Genomic DNA, 19,292 nt, shown 5'->3' with positions numbered 1-19,292 from the left:
GTTCCTGTGACACCGCCACACGTGGGGCTGGTTCCTGTGGCACCACCACACGTGGGGCTGGTTCCTGTGACACCACCACACGTGGGGCTGGTTCCTGTGGCACCAGCGCACGTGGGGCTGGTTCCTGTGGCACCGCCGCACGTGGGGCTGGTTCCTGTGACACCACCACACGTGGGGCTGGTTCCTGTGGCACCGCCGCACGTGGGGCTGGTTCCTGTGACACCGCCACACGTGGGGCTGGTTCCTGTGGCACCACCACACGTGGGGCTGGTTCCTGTGACACCGCCACACGTGGGGCTGGTGCCCGTGGGGCTGGTGCCCATGGCACCGCCGCACGTATTGTACACTTGTACAGATGTCCCCTTGTGATGACTCCCAAGCGGCAACCGACTCTGGACAGCCCCTGAAGGTGCCCGTCACGATTCACCGAATTCTCACGATGTTCTGTCTTTCGTTTTCACCACTGCCTTGATTTTTTTTAAGTTTTTTTTAAGTTTTCGCCGCATTCGACGTGTGTGCATGCGTGCACTCGAGTGCAGCGTCTCGTTTCCAAGCGCATCTCTGTCTCGGTGGTGGTTGCTGCGGTGGTGAGGGGTTGTAGATGGTGCTTCTGTAAAGTTTTCCGTGAAACTTACACAAACCGTGAATAATCAATGATGACACGCAAATTATCGATCAATTTTAATTTCTAAATTTTCGGCAATGGAACCAGACACGTCTCCGCTCTGCCGCACCTTGTGCCTCCATCTGCACAACATCTTCCGCATTCGCCCGTTTCTCCATACGATTACTGCCATTGACAGCTGATGATATGAAATTGCTTGTGGCTCTTTTTCAGAAGAAACCTGGCCACAAATGATAGCTCAATGAAGTGGCTTGCCATGCGGACGTTTTATAGCAGCCAAATACTGTAAGAGCATTTTGATTCTAAATGTGGAGGGAAAAACCCGAAGGATCTGTAGAAAAATCCACGGTGACCATGGGGAGAACGTGCAAACTCCAAATACACAACAGGCGTCAGAGTGGGCTCGAACCCACGACCTCCTGTATACCAGGCGAGTTAGTTAACATCTCCTCGCCACCGTGGCACCCGTTTTTGTTTCTTGTTAAACCAGAGCACGGTACAGAGCGCGAGCGACGCTGCCGTTCAGACGTTTCCGCGAACGACAAAGCCCGAGGCCAAGGTGCCCCCGGGGCAGGGAAAAGGGGCAGGGAAAGGGGGAAGGTGCTCGGGCTCACACTGCCCCTTACTCACGTCGGGCGCGTTAACGTTTCACCTTTGACGACTGCGAGCGGAGCGCTCGGAACAACTGCACCGCCCAGCTGGAACGCGACTGCTTGTAAAATATTAAGGAAGCGGGCACTCTGGATGTGCAAACAGTTTATTTTTGCCAGCTGCACGTCAAGCAATGCGACTCCTTTACTTCGGCACGCGCAGAGATTCCCGCTCCGCGGCATCGCGGCAGAGTTGCTCACCCGCTCGCGACATGGGCCGTGGCGGCCGTTGATGCAACGCGGCGTTGCCCGTTCGGAAGGCCACAATAAATCCACAATTCGGTCAATTGAGCAATCGATGGATTGAGCAACGGGAGGGCGAGGGAGGGGGAGGAGTTTTTGGCCGCAGGTGCTCACGAAACGCGCATTAATGGAACGGGGGGGGAGTTGATGGCATCATTAGCCATGCAAAATGCGTGCACTCTCAATGATGCCCAGCTGAGCCAAATGGGCCAACGCAACTCGTGAGCGGCGCTCCGGGTTTGGATCTGTGTATTCCTTCGTCGGTGGAGCGTGCCAGCGAGCCAGCGAACGGCACGCGTGAACGCGCACGAGCCACAGGCAGGTGCACGCATGCACAGCGAACATATTGTGATGCGAGTAGCTGCTGTAAACACTTGTGGTCGCGCCAGTGAATCCATGTGTGCTGCTGTTAAGGCAGCTATAAAACAAAAACCATGCTGCGATAATTTGGAGAAGTCTAATGGTGCCGCTGGGTGGTAGTGCTGGGTGGGCTAGTGGTAGTGCTGGGTGGGATAGTGGTAGTGCTAGGTGGGATAGCGGTAATCCTGGTTGGGCTAGTGGTAGTGCTGGGTGGGATAGTGGTAGTGCTGGGTGGGATAGTGGTAGTGCTAGGTGGGATAGTGGTAGTGCTGGGTGGGATAGTGGTAGTGATGGGTGGGATAGTGGTACTGCTAGGTGGGATAGTGGTTGTGGTGGGTGGTATAATGGTGGTGCTTGGTGCGATAGTGATAGTGCTGGGCGGGATAGTGGTAGTGCTGGGTGGGATAGTGGTTGTGCTGCGTGGGATAGTGGTACTGCTGGGTGGGATAGTGGTAGTGCTGGGCGGAATAGTGGTAGTGCTGGGTGGGATAGTGGTTGTGCTGCGTGGGATAGTGGTACTGCTGGGTGGGATAGTGGTAGTGATGGTGGGATAGTGGTAGTGCTGGGTGGGATAGTGGTGGTGCTGAGTGGGATAGTGGTAGTGATGGTGGGATAGTGGTAGTGCTGGGTGGGATAGTGGTGGTGCTGGGTGGGATAATGGTAGTGCTGGGTGGGATAGTGGTAGTGCTGGGTGGGATATTTGTGGTGCTGAGTGGGATAGTGGTGCTAGGTGTGATATTGGTAGTGATGGGTGGGATAGTGGTAGTGCTGAGTGGGATAGTGGTAGTGCTGGGTGGGATATTTGTGGTGCTGAGTGGGATAGTGGTGGTGCTAGGTGGGATATTGGTAGTGATGGGTGGGATAGTGGTAGTGCTGAGTGGGATAGTGGTAGTACTAAGTGGGCTAGTGGTAGTGCTGGGGGGCCAGTGGTAGTGATGGTAGGGCTTGGAAAGGTGTGCTGGTGGACACACTTTGCACACGGAGCCAACCTAGGAGTAGACCTGTACAATAGTTTATTTCTGTGGCCACACCACAATTTGCAAGACGTTTGTCGTCCCTCACCCTCCCATCAGCAGTTGTCCACCATTTTATCAGGGAGTGCAGCATTGGAAATTATTTCAGACGGGTATCAACCCTAATTAAAAGATTATTTAAAAAAAAATAGATAAAATGTATACCCACAAACTCCCATCCCTTTGTTCGTGGAAATACATTTTATACACAAGGAACGCGTATAGAGTCAAAACCTAGGTTTTTTTTTGTTTTAGACTAACAATGTTGGGGGACTGTGGTTTTCTCTTTTTCGGGCTAAAGAGATTGCGCGTAAGAAACGAGAGCAAAACAAAATTGGGACGGGCTTTAATAAATGATTAAGTCTGGCCGTGTTTTGTGTATATCCATATAATTTGTATTGAAGTGTTTTAGAGAGAGACGGGGGGGGGGGGGGTGGTGGTGTGGGGCGGGAAGGGGGCGCGGGGGGGTTGTAATGTTTGCATCGCGAGTGCACGGTTGAGTGCGTCGGACGCGTTGCAGCCGTTCCCTCCAGGGTGGCTGTCCTTGCCAGGGCTCGTGCGAGTGCGTGTGTGCCGTTCGGGTTCATCCGAGCGTTCAGTCACGCACACGGCTGCGGGCTTTCGGAAGATAAGTGGTGCGCTCCGCGCACGTGCAGGGAGCGGTGACCCGAGTTCCGTACCCGCTCGCGGCCAACACCGCCGACGAATATCTGAACCGGTCCCGGGCCCTCCCCTAGGTCGACTCAGCCTCAAACGAATACTTGCTACGGCATTTAAACGTCGCCACTGGGGGAGACAAAGGCGGTCGGGCGTGGTTCTGGCCACCCAACCCCCCTCGTGTGCCGTGCCGGCCTTCGTAGGTGCTGCTCGCTAACAGCACTTGCCCCAACAGTCTGTTAAGGCTGTGCGGTGCATATTTGTTCATGTACGACCATATTTGTGTAACTGTGTGCGTGTGCATGTACGTTCCGTGCATGTGTGTATCCACGTGTATGCACGCACGTGTTTGCGTGCACGCACGTGCGTGCGTGTGCACACGTGTGTGCGTGCGTGCGTGCGTGTACTCGAGCCGTGAGTGGTGGTGTGGTGGCGAGAGGTTGCAGATGGTGCCACACGCTGTGTCCCGGCACTCCGCCACCACCTCCGCCACCATCTCCGCCACCATCTCCGCCACCATCTCCGAACAACAAAGAAGTTTTGGCAGCTCCCGTTTGTTAACGAGGTGGACGCGACCCTAGGGCGCTCCAAGCGGAGCCAAAAGCCAGCCGGGTTCGATTCCCACTTTGGGCCCGATTGTTGCGTGAACAATCTTCTCAAATTTCACGTAAGCGTTTAACCCTCGAACCTACTATCGATTGGCTCAGTCTGAAGTCTTGAGCGTATCTTAAACTGATTTTGGTGCGAGCTTACAACTGTGAGTCTTGGGACGCTATTGAACTGGAAGCATCATGTAAGACCTCCCGTAGTATGGCTCCCGGCATTGCTAGTGAAGCATAAACTCCGTTAATTGTGCCATAACCTCGCTCTCCAACCTGCGAGCATTAACAATTAACTATAAAGCGTTCTAACGGTGCCTTGGTCTGGCTGTCTCATCCTCGGGCATCAACACACGGAGACCATGAGGGTAACCGAGTCTGGCTTTGAGCCTTGGCCATTAACACGGAACCCTCATGATCCTTGGGGCATTTGTTTTTCTTGTGGCCGGAGCAGTGTGGTGTTCGCTCATTCGAGCAGTTGCAAGGGTCACACAGCTCTCCAGCAAAGCACCCGCGACCACGCACCGAGAAAACACTGCTGGACTCCTCTCCGTTCAAAATCCTGGGCTCGCACGATATATTAAACCAGGCGCTCGGGTGCAGTGAGTGTAATGGCCTCATAAAAAAAATGTTTGCACTTTGTTCTGCTTATTCCAGCCCTCGGAGGGTACATACATATAAATTTATGCATGTAAATATGTCCACCAACAATCCGTCTCGTCCATGAGGGATGGCGACGGCTTGGGGGAAGGCCTCCTTGAAGCAGTGCATAGGTCACGGCAAATGATGATGACGATGGTCTAAGCCAGCCAGAAGGTCACGAGTTCAAGTCACTCGTCGGAAGGTTTCACTCAGCCCATCATCCCCTCAAGGGCCCTTAAAATACGTTCCACTTCGTGGGAAATCGACAGTCGCCGTCCTACGGTGAGGCTGGCCTCCACCAAAGGAATGTGGAATTTCGACCAACGGCTCAGAAGCACATCTTGTAGTTTGGTTAGAGAGGCCTCGTAAAGAGACGCCTATGTATATTTGTTTCTGTTTGTTTACTCAGGAATGCCCCGCTGAGTCTCAAGACTCTTTGTCAGGAGGATAGTCCTTGCTACCGAGTTTCCATCGTTGGCTGACGATGTTGCTGTCGCTATGCGTAATCCCCCATTGAGTGATTTGCTGGTCATTTTGCAGAATTGGGATGTTTCACAAATGACCGTTACATTGTACGTTGTTTGCTTTTTAAGCTCCGGGAGGAAACCGGAGAGGCCCAGCAGAAACCCATGCCGAACAGGGGGGTAGAGAGGAGAACGTTAAAACTCCACACGTAGAAAGGCGCCCAGGTCGGGAATTGAACCCAGGCCCGATGTTGCTGCAAGGTGCGAGTGTGTTACCGCCCTGCGGCCCCATCAAAGTGGTCCTGCGGTGCCGTCCTGTGGGACCATCCGCCACCGTGACGCCGGGAGGCTCTGGCCACCCGTCGCGGGCTAAGTGTTTCCGCGACGTTTATTTTGGAAGGGTTTTGACCGTGCCACGTGTTGCGGAGGAGGCTTGCCAACCGTCGTACGATGCAAATGGGCGCGGTCGCAATTATTCGGCGGAATTTTGCTGATATTTCTGAGACACGACATTGTTCGCTTTGTACATTTTGCGAGTATATTTTGTCAGAACGAACACAAACGGAGAGAGCTTTTGTGGCCACAAGAACTGAGGTCCCTATCGTCGGCCCTGACGCTCGTGCCTCACAATTATTTTGTCCCAAGAAATGCACAGAGGTGACATAAAAAACACAGTGTTTGTGTGTGCACAAGGTAGCATTTGCCTTGAAAGAATAATTATATTTTTTTACAGCAGAGTAATTCTACAGCTGTGTCAGAGCACTCAACCAGCCCTGCTCAGATCCTGGGTGGGAACCTGAGTTTAAGGGCATCACGGTAGTGAAAAGTTAACTACCTCGCCTGGTATAGAGGAGGTCGTGGGTTTAATCCCGACCCTGACGCCTGCTGCTGTATATTTGGTATCTGCGTGTTCTCCCCGTGGTTGCGTGGATTTTTCATTGGTTCCTCCGGTTTTTCCCTCCACATTTAGAATCAACATCACACGTTTGGTGTATTCGGCTGCTATAAATTTCCACACGATAAAAGCCACTTCATTGAGCTATCATTTGTGGCCAGGTCACTCGTGAAAAAAGAGCTGTATAGCTCAGTGGGCCTTGCCTGGTAAAATAAAAAAAAAATCGTTTAAATAGCTTAGTTTAAATTCCAAGTTTTAAGTCCGTTTTCCAAATCCTCCGTCGAGTTTGCTCCTCTCTGCGCGGCTCTCGCGCGCGACCGCGGAGTGCCGTCATCCTGGAAGCTCTGCGTTGCGCGTTCAATATTTGCCGAGCCCAAGCTCGGAGAGAAATCCGTTCATCGGACAGAAGCACGGGGCGGGCCATTCACCGGACCCGCGCGCGCGGCTCCGCAGCGAGACAGAGAGAGAAACGGGGAGAGCGTGCCGCGTGCGTGTGTGAGAAAGACCCTCGCAGGTACACGAGGCAGAAGTCCCCGCAATGGTTAGCGCGGTTGGCTACGTACGGTGCGAAGGAAGCTCGGCGTACATGCACACTGCCCAGGTCCCCTTCGTTGTTCCGCTGTGGGGAATACGTGACGCGGGGAAAAACATGCATCGTCCGTCGCTCACGAGCGTGAGTGACCTGGTCTTATAACAAATGTGTGCGCTTGTTCGCACGTTCATAACAAAGACAAAGATCCCCCGTATAGACTTAACAGACTGTTGGGGCAAGTGCTGTTAGCGAGCACCTATGCAAACCGGCACGGCACACGAGGGGGTGGGTGGCCAGCACCACGCTCGACCCTCTTTTTCTCTCCCTAGTGGCGATGTTTACACGTCGCACCAGGCACTAATTTTAAGCTGAGTCAACCTAGGAGAGGCGCAGGACCGGTTTAGATAATCATCGCCAGGCTCGTAGTGCAGTTCGCTAACCGCTACACCACCGCTCCCCACACGCACGTGCACGACTCTTGCGAGTTTTGACTCGAGTGACGAAAGAAGACCCTTTTGGCGGGCATCCTATTTCGGTGACTTCAGCACCCCGAGGTGCGAGGCCAGGATCCACCACGCATGATCCGCCTTGCGTTTCTCTCGAAACACATCGCGCCAGGCGCTTCCTGTTCTCAGAATCAGAAAGGGTTTTATTCGCCATGAAAGTTCACACAGACACGGAATTTACTTTTGCAGGATGGTGCATACGTTCAACATATAGGAATCTAAAATCTTAAATAAGTGGTAAACAAGTCTTACTATAATAAGGGTTCAAAGTCTAACTAACACCAAGGGGCTAAATTATATAAAATTGAACACATATCGAATATAAAACAGCTATAAGATACAATCTAAAAATAAAATAAAAATACAAATAGGGTTACATAGTTAATATTGGCAAGGTGTCATTTTGTAGATAAAATGTTAAAGTTAGTGTAAGCCCTTGGCTTTATTTAAAAGGCCAGCAGCGGTTGGGAAGAAACTGTTTTTATGGCGTGAGGTTTTGGTCCTGATCGACCGCAGCCTTCTGCCGGAGGGGAGTAGCTGAAACAGAGAGTGTCCAGGGTGGGAGGAATCGGCCACACTCTTCCTCGCTCGCCTCATGGTCCTCGTGGTGTGCAGATCCTCGAGGGTTGGTAGATTGCAGGCAATCACCTTCTCAGCAGCTCGGGGTAAAATTGTCTGTAGTCGAATTGAAAATGGTTGTGGGTCGACTCTTCCAGCACACCGGACTGCTGACCTCATAACGAATTGGCAAGAGTTGTTTACTTGACAGAGCTCACGAGTTGACCGCGCCAGGTGATGGCGGGTTTAACGACAACAGCTTATATTTACGAGATCAGACCCAAACAAAACTTCTGTTATGGATAAAATTGTCTCACTGCTCAAACGTTGGTGTGCATGAGGCAGCGGTGGAAATTCTACGTTTACGCGATCGGTACGGGGGGCTGGGTAGGGGAGGGTGTAATTTATGCATGGGATGATCATTGTCGATTTCCAGCAGAGCACTTACTGATTCTGTCATCCCCAGGGAGATTATAGGCCGCATCGACCCCCCACACCAGCATCTAAACTCGCAAGTTGCCGCGACGGGTTGACCACAGCGCCAGCCGCAAACATCACAGACGATTTACGAGTGGACTTTAGTGCAGTTCAACGGCAACTAATATCTCACTGAGAGCTGTTCTTTTAAAATGAAGCATGAAGCTCAACGTCAATTTTTTACAATAAACCCTCCACCGCCCAACAGAGTCCAGTCAAATCGAGTGGTCATTAGGCACCGAACGATCTACGCCCAAAAATTAAGAATCGTGAAAGCCTACGTGTAAAATTAATCGATTAGGTTCGCCTCGGGCTCAGTCAACCTAGAGGTGGCCCACACCACGGATTGATACCACGTTCCACTGACGTTGTCGCGGTGGTTACTGCGGTAGTACGGCCAACCAACTGCTCCCATTATTCCGCCGTATAGATCATAGACGCGCTGCCGCGCGCATGCATAATGCGTAATGCATGCGCGTGTACGAGCGGCCGCTTCGAAGACAATTAAAACAAACGTATTTACTCCATGCATCACACGCGCGCCCGCCCGCACGCCCGCCCGCCCGCACGCGCACGCAACATAAACGCGACGTACAAATGCAGGGGCAATATTATGACACGAGAGGCATTGAAACGTTGAGTGGTTTACATGCTCTCATTAAAAAGGAATGCGATGATGAATTGTAGAAGCAGCCGGGGCGAGTGGCCCTTTGGCGACATGAAGGCGAGTGGAGTTGATGGGGCAGCTCCGTCTGTCGCGGCGCGAGGAATTGGGGGTTTGGTTTTTTTTTTTCCCCCTTTCGCCTCCCCGAGTCCTTGCTTTTGTCCTGAGCAGCTGTGACAGCTGTAACATTCACGTCCGACTCAGGACAGCCATGGCACTTGCGTTTATACACGTAGACAAACCTTCCCTCCCTCCCTCTCTCTCCGTTCTCCCTCTCCATCCCCCGTCCGTGCCCGCATTTGCAAATATAGTACGCCTACCTGCCCGCGCTCGTTAACGTGCCGTTGTAAGCGCAGCTTTAATTCAATCTTAACTCGGCGTTGTCGCCGTTCATCGATTTGAAGCGAATTCACTACGCTCGCAGCGCGTGGATCGAATCGAACGCGGGAAGCGAGATTAATTTACGATTCTTGCAAACGGTGGTAATTATAACGCAGGCTTGACCTTGGGGGACGAGGCGTTGAATGAGGCGTAAATCGCAAGACGTCGAGGAGTCAAATCACGAGGCCCTGAATTGTGACATTTCATCGAACTGCAGGGAGTTTTTCAACACGTGACCGACCGCGACTGTCGGTTTTATTTGAAGTCCACATTCCTGCGGTAGGTGGTGGACAGCAGCTGCATAGCACCGCCAACTCTTGACTACCCACGGAGCGGTACCAATTTCATCGACCCCTTGAGGCGATCGGATGGACGGGCTGAGCCGAGCGAGCTCTGGCCACAGTGGACGTCCGGCCAGGTGGGAGGAAAATGACGGAGGAACGCCGAGAGCCAGCGAGCTGACGGGGCTGAGACGCGCGCTTGAAGGGCACAGGCAAGTCGCCCGTGATCAGTCCGCCTTCTTTAAGGGTCTGCCGGTGACCACGCCACAAGCGTTTTCGGTCTGCGTAGTCGAGCGCAGGCCGCGACTGCAAACATTTTCAACTCGACGGCAATGCCGGTTGATTGACGTGCAGCAGAAAAACTGGCTCCTTACGGAGCGAGGAGAAGTGCGGCGGCAGCGCCGGCAGGGTTGGGGTGAAGTCGCTTCCAGGACCGTTCGCTGGCACAACGCGGTGACCTGCAAGGCAGAAGTAGCTTTCTTTTCGGCAAAACAAAAACAAAAAGGGCATTTGGAATTGAACGGACGGCATTATTCAAATGTGCACAATGCGTACCCGAAGGCTGACAATTGGATGGTGGTATCTGTCTCGGGAATCTCAAGGCCGAGCGTTCATTTTTCAGCCAGTCGCTGCGAATGCGCCGGTAAGCGTGCGCGATAAGGATTTGCATTTATATGGCGCTTAAATGCCTCCGTAACTCAAGTGCGCCTTTAACGTCACCCCTCGTCTCAACCGTTCCGATGCTCAGCGGCTGCTTGTGCCTTCGGGGTACCCCCTGACGGCAGCTGTCCCTTCGCGGCACAAAGTGCACGCAGCACCACGTGTGCAAGTTGCCGTTAGTCCGCCATTAGGGGGGGGGGGGGCGCGGGTTTTTTTTTTCCAAACTGAGGGATTTGCGAGTGTTTTTTTTTTGTACAAATTTGGACCGTGACGGCAGCACACGTGGGCTGCCGCTCTCTTTTGAATGACGCCCACGTGATCTTGTTTGTTTGTTTTTAACGCTCGCTGCGAAGCGGACGGCGTGTATTTTTACAGCGCCATTAACCGGGGCGGCCAGTGTGGCGGGGGCCTGAACCGCAGACCTCCGCATTGAGCGGTTAAACGAGCATCAAGAATCAGAAAATATATTCATTCTGGAGGAATCCGATGAGCTATGAAGCTCTTTTTTCACAGTTGTCCATTAGGGGCACGGGGTAAAAACGTTACAACAACAAACAGTTACAAACACACGATAGGAGCGCAAAGTTCAAAAAAGGTAAACAAATCACCCAAACACACACACAAAATAAAATTAAACCATCCCCATCCTACCAGGAAAGCCCACTGCGAGCGACCGCACAGAGGGAACGTGGGTAACAGAGTGACGGGGAGCCGGTGATCTAGGGATCATGATGCGCGCCGCGCTCCCACTCACACAGGCCGACCCAACTCCTCGCCACGATGCTCATCGCCAGCGGCAACTCAACTCCACACATTGTATTTTGTTAGTTTAGCAGGTAAGGCCCACTGAGCTCGATAGCTTGCTTTCAGAAGCGACCTGGGCTACTGCAGCCAAATGCTCCGGAGGACTCGGAGAAAATTCCACGCCACCACGGGGAGAGAGACGCGCAAACTACAAATACACAGGCACCCGCTGGTGCTGTAGGGCCTCAGCGCTAGGTTGACCCCGTGTAAAATGAGCACCTGGTGCGCTGGGTGAGGACAGATCTGAAGTAGCAGGAAGCAGCCCCCCCCACCACCACGAACCGACGTGCCTCGCTGGTCTTAATAGGTGCTCGCTAACAGCGCTCTTTCCTGACGGTAGATCGGAGCGACCCGGCGTTCCCCTTCCCTGCCTGTTGTGCGGTGAACCAACACAAAACCTTGTCGGGGGTGGGGATTGTTCTGCGGGGTTGAGTGTTTGTCTGCACCGCCATCGCGCGACAAGGAAGGGCTACCACAGCCTCCCAGAGTGTAATGGTGCCCGTCGCGTGCTTTCCATCGAGAACGTGAGCACTGGTGACGTCTCGACAGAGAGCAGAGGCGGTTCTCACTTACAGGGGCTTGTCGCGACCGCCGGTTGCAATTAACGCACAGGGCTGTACGGCTAAGCCGGCAATTACATTGATCCGGTCAAATGGATTTTTCTCCCTGAACATCTGGGTGATGTTCGCGCGCGACGGTAAATCCTCGTGTCGCCATCTCCGCGTTCTTGATTATTTGTAAAAAAAAAAAGAAGAGGTTCCACCGACCCAGTGGCGATCGGAAATGATTTGAGGGCGCGTGTTTATTTTCCCTTGGTGGAATAAAAAATGGAGCGGCGAAATTCACACACACAGACGCTCGTTTTGTGGCCCGCAGTAACCTACTTGCTGTACTGCATCATCACAGGTACCTCTGTAGGAAGGAGTAATACAGGGCCTGACCCCATCAGGCACTGGTCCCTGTCTTTGTGGGAACGTGGGCTCTCACGCTGGCTCAGAGCCATGGGTGTAGGTCAGCAACTCTTTAGAACTGCTCTTTTTGCTTAGTCTGTTGACGTTTCCTCGCAACTCCGGTTTAGCACGGTTGGCTACCTACAGTGCGAAATAAGTTTAACAAACATACGTACAACCGTGTTCAAATCGGAAGTGCGGAGAAAGGACAGCAAACTAAACGCAACAGGCAGGCAGTGGTGAGTGGAACCTGAACCAGTCCTGTTTCACCAATCCACGCCGACAAGCGTTGATGAAGCATGGTGAACGACACGGCGTGCGGCAAGGCCTTCGTCCGGCAGCGCATCGACAGACGGGCGCACGTTACGTGTAGCGGCACAGCACGTGCCGTGTGTGCCATGCCGTTCCGTTTTGAATAGGCGCTTGCTCCCGACCGACAAGCCTGTCCGGGCTAAGCACGGCATGGTCTGGTGTCGTTTTTTTATGTTTCCCCCCCCCCCCCCCCACACGCGCAGTTTTTCCGAACCAAGGCGGTGGAGCTGGGGGAGAGGCTGCTGCCTGCCTTCAACACCCCCACAGGCATCCCCTGGGCCATGGTCAACCTGAAGACGTGAGTCCCCCGTCGCGCCCCCGCCCCTCATCCCTCCGGGGTGCTGTCCCGGTGCTGCGGTGGCGAGGAGATGCTATCTCGACCTAAAACTTTCGTGACTGCAGGAATCCATATTCTTGTGTTGCGATCCAAACGTCGTGGTTTTTTTAATTTTTTGTTTTTTTTTACGTTATATTTATTCACATTCTTTTTTTCTATCTACGTGACTTTACCGAAAGAACCGTAGAATATAAGATGCTATCTCCCTCGCCTGGTACGCAAGGAGGTCGTGGGCTCGATCCCGGACCCTGGCGATGCCTGTTGTTGTATATTTGGAGTTCGCGTGTTCTCTCTCTCTCTCGCCCCGTGGTGCTCGCGTGGATTTTTCTCCGGTTTCCTGCGGGTTTGCCTTCTACATTTATAAACAATGCACGTTTGTTATTTGGCTGCAACTATTGTCACATGTGATGATGATGATAATATCAGCCATTCCAATGATGAGCTATCATCACATGTGGCCAGGATGCATCTGAAAAAGAGCAGAGAGTTCAGTAGGCTTTACCTCGTAAGTAAAATAGTTGATAGTTTTTAAATAATGTATGCGTTTGTTCTACAGGATCTCTTACCTACGTCTGCACATCCCCCACGCCCCCCGTTTCCTTACCCCCAGCTGCCGCTAAGCATCCTCATCCACATGTTCATCACTACTCGAGGCAACAAATGCAGCTCTCTCTGCTCCATGGCCTCCCAAAATTCCACATCTCCAAACTGCAGATGGTCCATGACAATGCCACCAACAGGCTATTCTACGCCTGCATCCATAAATTAATAGGACCACTTCACCCCAATACTCCGATTGCTCTACCGACTCCCAATCCAGCCCTGAGTCAAAGTCAACATCGCACTCAGCATCTTCAAGATCCTCCTCTTATCTAACTCCACTTCCCTCCGTGCACTCTCCTACCTCTTCCCTCTCATCTCACTCTACTCCACGCATTCTCCTACATCCCCGTCTCATCTCACTCTACTCCCCTCCACAAACTCTCAGCTCTAGCAACCAAGGCTTTCTGTGGAAGCCTCAAGTTGACCTTGGCTCAGTGGGAGATTGCTCATTCTCCTTTGCTGCCCCGATTGTCTGGAACTCCATTCCCACAGCCGCCCGTGCTGTAGACTCCCTGCCCCTGTTAACCCTTTCCCATTCTAATGACGTACGTGTACGTCATCGGAATGGAACCGGAAGAAAAAAGAAACTAACTTTATCGGTACCGAGGCTCCCACAAGGCCATGCGGGAGGGCATGTGGCACAGTTTGGCGCCAGCTATCGTAGAGTGCGGTCATGTCGCTAAAGTTCAGTGCGGTGAGAGCATTGTTTTTAAAAACAATAGCGCAATACCTCTCTAAATAAAATTAACGCTCACTGTTTCCACATTCTGAGATTCAGCAGTGAACGGGATACCCCACCCTGCAATTTGCGGTGGTCTTGGAATGGGAAAGGGTTATAAGTCCAGGCCCAAGACCGTGATTTATCTCTCCATAAATTAATTATGGCCATTGTTTCTGTGTAGTATCTCCAGATGAACCTGCATTTAAATGCTATTATTAATCCAAATTGCATTGTATTGTACTGTGCATGTGTCCATATTGTGCGTGTGTCCCGTGTGTGCGTATGCGTGCGTGTGTGCATCTACGAACCCGGTGACCCGAATTCGTTTCCTGCTCACGGCCAACATCAGTGACGAATATCCGAATCAGTCCTGGGCCTTCCCTAGGTTGACACGGCCTTAAATCAGTACCTGGGGCAGTGTGTCAACACCATCACTGGGGAAACAAAGGGGGTCAGGCTGGACACACCACCCATCTCGTGCGCCGCCGCGTTGGCCTTCATCGGTGCTCGCTCATAACACTTGCCCCAACATTCTGTTAAGGCTATATGGGGGTTCTTTGTCTTTGTCGTTGTTGTCGTTGTGTGTGTGTCCATGCGCACATCCCAGTGGTGTGGGAAGAAACTGGGGCTGGGCGTCTGGAGGCTGCAGCATCCTGTCGGAGTTTGGAACGTTACACCTCGAGTTTGAGCACCTGAGCCAGCTGAGTGGGAATCCCGTCTTCCGCGAGAAGGTGAGTTAGCGGCCGTGGCTTCGGTGCAGCCTGTCAGACAGATTTCAGGGGGAGGGAATTTGGCTCGCCGAATATTTTCATCGGTATGACTGCGCTCCTTTGCCCAGGAAAGCTTCACTGAGTCTCGTGACCCTTTTTCAGAAGGATCCTGCCAGGTTTTCTTTTCAGCAGGTGGGGGGGGGGCGGTGATTGCGATCTGTTTTTGCCAGTTGAATGATTTGCGTGTAATTTTTTGGGCGCCATGGTGGGGAGATGTTCACTACCTCGCCTGGTATACTGAAGGTCGTGGCTCTTCGATCCCAACCCTGACGTCAGTCTGCATATTTGGAGTTTGCGTATCTCTCTCCCCGTGGTCATGTAGATTTTTCTCCGGGTTCTTCGGTTTTTCACTCCACGTGTAGACTCGACGTGCGTCTAGAGTATTTGGCTGCTGTAAATTGTCACATGATGATAATCCACTTCGTTGAGCTATCATTACGTTGGGGCCAGGTCGCGTCTCAAAAAGAGCTACATAGCTCAATGAGCCCTAACCTGGTAAAAAAAAAATTATACCTAAATTTTATAGTTATTTGTGGACGAGACCTATAACGTTCACTATGAACACGGTTAATACACCCACAACATGAATCGATGTTAACCAGGGCGGCTGTTGGATTCAAACCCCGTGAACCTCTGCGACAAGCGGCGAATGCTCTACCGTTAGGCCACTGCATCACGGCCCCAGTGGTTGACCGATAATCGGAATATTTGTTTATACTGGAGGAATCCGATGAGCTCTGAAGCTCTTTTTCACGGATGTCCAGCAGTTGGCGAACATGCGCCCTTGCGTGCCTCGTGGCTCGTCCAGCTGTGTCCGTCTGACAGCTGTCTCCGGTTGTTTAGCGAACTTGTTGTCACGTGACCCTTGCGTTTCTCAGCCCAACTTTGCCGCCTTCTTTATTATTGGACATATTTCATGGGATCGATTTTGTTTTGAATCGTTTACTCGCACTCAATTATCGATCGCGCGGACCCTCATGTTCATAAAGTATTGAAACTCAGCGAGGCTTTCCTGGGTTAACACGTGTAAGTAAAATACATATATAAATCACCACAATCATACTCCTGGAACCTTGAGTATGAAGCCGGGGCTGATGGACTGCCAGTGATGCCATCTCTCGCCGTGTCTGCAGGTGGTGAAAATCAGGAACGCCCTGGATAAGATGACCAAACCCAATGGGCTCTACCCCAACTACCTGCATCCAAACTCGGGCAACTGGGGCCAGCGTGAGTTCACACGTTTGTAAGGTCAAAGAATGTCTCCTCCATTTGTTAGTAACTCTGTCTCCTTTCGCCAGGAGGTAAAAATTCTACATTCCAACGACTGCAACCCAATCCTTGCGTCAAGACAATCGCCGTTGACTTCCAAAAAAAAGCGACGCTCGTTTCATCGACCTTCAAGGGATTATTGGGCTTGGTTCTACCCTTACCAAATTTTTAACTCAGTCTTAAAAGGGTAAAACCTATTTCTATATCTTGTTACTGGCAAAGGAAGTCTCATAGTGTAAATGCTCACCCCGAGCCCTCAATACTCTGATAGTGCGCTGTTTTTGAGTTGTACGCCTTTTGGCGTCTTCTGGTCCAACACCAGTGGAGACTAGGCTCTAAGAAAAGCCGTCTCGGGTGTGGACCAATCAAATTCAAGGACAGTGCATATTATTATCAGAGTTGTCTCTTTTGTTTGCATTTTGACTGCTTGTGTTGTGGTTATTGCAAACATGATGCCTTGAATAAAGGTGTCAGTTTTTTGTGCCAGTTAAAAGGGTAAAACCTATTTCTATATCTAAGTCTTGCATTTGTTAGTCAATTGCAATGGAAAGGAGGCAAATTAAAATTATGGAGATTGTTTGTTATATGCAGTAAAACCTCGTTATTTCGGTATTTCGTCATTCGTAATTAGAAATAATTCGGCACGGCTGAGCTTTCGGCATGTGTACAGTCTTAGTAATTCACCACGAGCTAAATTGCCGTACCGAATGGTCCAATTTCGGCATGCACGTGGAGCGACGCAGCACGCCATGACCTAAACAATGACTGAGTGTAGTGGCGGTGCGCGTGGCGAGTATTAGTGCACAGCTGTTCTTGCTCTGGACTTTACCTTGTTTATGCACTCTGTGTGCAAGCAAACCCTCTCAGAAATGTCGTCCACACCTAAATGAAGAAGCAATAGAAAGGGACTGAAGTATAAATCCCTTGGTCTGCGAGACAAATCCAAAAGCTTTGGATAGATTTGATGCAAGTGTGTCAATGTGTACGGTGTGTGAAGAGTTTGGGAAGAAGAAAATGTAATCGGGGCAGGAGGCATCGGGGGAGTACCGTTGTACATAATTCGAAATATTGGACAATTCGGCAAGGCCAGAGGCCCATATGTGTCGAATTATCGAGGGTGTGCTGCACATATATTTTTGTTGTTGTACCAAATTCCATCCCCGATTGTACGCTCATGTGGCATTCCGTCGAGAGGCTTGCAGCCGGCGGGGTGCAGCCGGAGGGGGCATCCTCCACGCCGGCGATTTCGTTGAGGGCCGTGCCACATCACCAGCGAAAGTGCGCCGGCGGGCAGCAGGGCCATCGTGTCGCAACTTAAATTTCGACACCCAACGAGCCACCCCCCTCGCCAGCGCGCAGACGAGGCCGCAGCTCTTGATCGATGGCTTTAATTTTGACTTCAGAGCAGGCTGATCTTCTGTTTTTGCCAATTACTTCCCGGATAGCACTTTGTGGGTGTCCTGATGCAAGCACAGAGAGCGTCTTCTCCAGCCGGTGCCAAACCCCCCACAGCAAGACAGCAGAGGCTGAACATGCTGACAGATGTACCGGGAATTAAATAAACGGATAACTGTTGTCTACGAGTGGACGAAATACCGTATTCTCCAGATGATTTGATGCGATTTATTTTTCATTGTATTTTAAAGAAAAAGTTGGCAGGGGGGGGGGGTGCACGAGTGTGTGTTTCTTTGTCTTTGCATCACATTGGTGACAAATATTTGAACTGCCCCTGGGCCCTCCCCTAGGTCGACTCGGCCTTGGAATGATTAACATCAGAACTGTGGGGGAGAAAAAGGCGGCCGGGCGTGGCACTGCCCCCCCCTACCCCTTTGCGCGCCACTATTGGCCTTCATTAGGTGCTGCTCGCTAACAGCGCTTAACCCAACAAGTCTGTTAAGGCTGTACGGGGGGTGGGGGGGGGGGGTCTTTGTTCTACGTAAGCCCCAGATTTTTTGTGTTACTTTATAGACACCGGGAGGACACGGCTCGGGAATCTTCGTGGAAGCGATCCCACCGTGGTCTGGGGCCAGTGGCTGGCCTCACTCGAAGCCTCACCCACAACTCACCTTGCAGTAGTGATTTCCCCACACGCCGATTTTAACACTGTGTAACAACATTTTTTTGTTCCTGGGTAGTAAGTGTTATTTCCTAATTGTGTACGCGCTATCATTCATCACAAACTTTGCTTTTGTGACCAGGACAGTGATATTTTGAAATTAACCTATTTTCAATGAGAAAACGTCGTGTGCATTTGTGTCATTCCTTCACGTAAACGTCCTGGTCACTGAAGCAAAGTTTGTGGGGAATAATAATAGCAGCCATTTTCTATACTTTTGAGGCATAAGCAATCAGGAAATAACACTTACTACCCAGGAACAAAAATCGTGTTACATAGTAAGTAACAACACCCACGCCCAGCCTTAGCCCCCCTTTTCATCCGCGTGGACGTTGCGCGTGCATCCCGCGTGCAGACCACGTGTCGGTGGGCGGGCTCGGGGACAGCTTTTACGAGTACCTCATCAAGGCGTGGCTCATGTCCGACCGCACGGACACGCAGGCGCGGCGCCTCTACGACGACGCCATGCAGGTACGTTCGGAACGCCCCCTGCCCTCCCCGCCCCGCCCCTTCCCTCCCCGCCCCGCCCACTCGGCCGTCGACGCGACAGACAGCGGCACGTGACACCGACCGCGTGCCGCGACCGCGACGGGCCTCAATCACAGCGGCGGCGCCCTCCCAGCGTCGGTGGATGCGGTGTGGGGGGGGGGCGGGGCTGTTACTCTTAGGGGTCTTAATATTCCGGGTTATTGCTCGCTTGGGGTTTCTTAGGCTTCAGCGTTAATGCCCATGGCTCTTAATCCAGAAGGAGGCACACTCGGGATGTCGTAGGATTCACCGTTTTAAACCCTTTCACGTTCCGGGACGTCTGCAAGTTTTCAGGGCGGGGGGGGGGGGGGTGTCCCGTTGACCGCCGAATCCCAGAACGCTCAAGCGACTCGGCGTTATTTTTATTTCGAGAGAGGGCATAGCGCCATCGTTTTTCAAGACATTGTACGCGAGTACAATTGTGAAATCCAGCGACGCGACTGCACTCCTATGGTAGCCCCAGTGTACAAATAAAGACGTACGTGTATATCATCAGACAAAAAAAACTGATGAAATGCATGCGCATGGCTCAGAATAAAGAATGAGGCAAACTTGGGATTTCTCAGGATTCACCGTTTACTCTTATGGTTCAGAAAGCCAGAGGAAGACAGACACGCGTAGGATTCTTCGGCCTCATTGCTAATGCCCATAGGTCAGAAAGCCATAGTAAGGCAC

General features: G+C 51.9%; 1 protein-coding gene across 3 annotated transcripts in view; it reads left to right on the top strand.

Annotated features, from left to right (window-relative positions):
* The window catches only part of LOC116952930 (mannosyl-oligosaccharide 1,2-alpha-mannosidase IA-like), a 443,203-nt gene that overhangs the window by 411,224 nt on the left and 12,687 nt on the right, over positions 1-19,292 (top strand). For all 3 annotated transcript variants that reach the window (XM_032972670.2, XM_076074611.1, XM_076074612.1), the window contains 4 exons: positions 12,477-12,571; positions 14,542-14,665; positions 15,838-15,931; positions 18,445-18,560. In XM_032972670.2, the coding sequence (XP_032828561.2) occupies positions 12,477-12,571; positions 14,542-14,665; positions 15,838-15,931; positions 18,445-18,560 (429 nt within the window). The remainder of the gene's footprint in view (positions 1-12,476; positions 12,572-14,541; positions 14,666-15,837; positions 15,932-18,444; positions 18,561-19,292) is intronic.

Source organism: Petromyzon marinus, chromosome 49 (assembly GCF_048934315.1).
Source record: "Petromyzon marinus isolate PM22_M1 ecotype Great Lakes invasive population chromosome 49, UKy_Petmar_22M1.pri1.0, whole genome shotgun sequence".
Classification (NCBI taxonomy): domain Eukaryota; kingdom Metazoa; phylum Chordata; class Hyperoartia; order Petromyzontiformes; family Petromyzontidae; genus Petromyzon; species Petromyzon marinus.
This window is presented reverse-complemented; position numbering and strand designations above follow the sequence as displayed.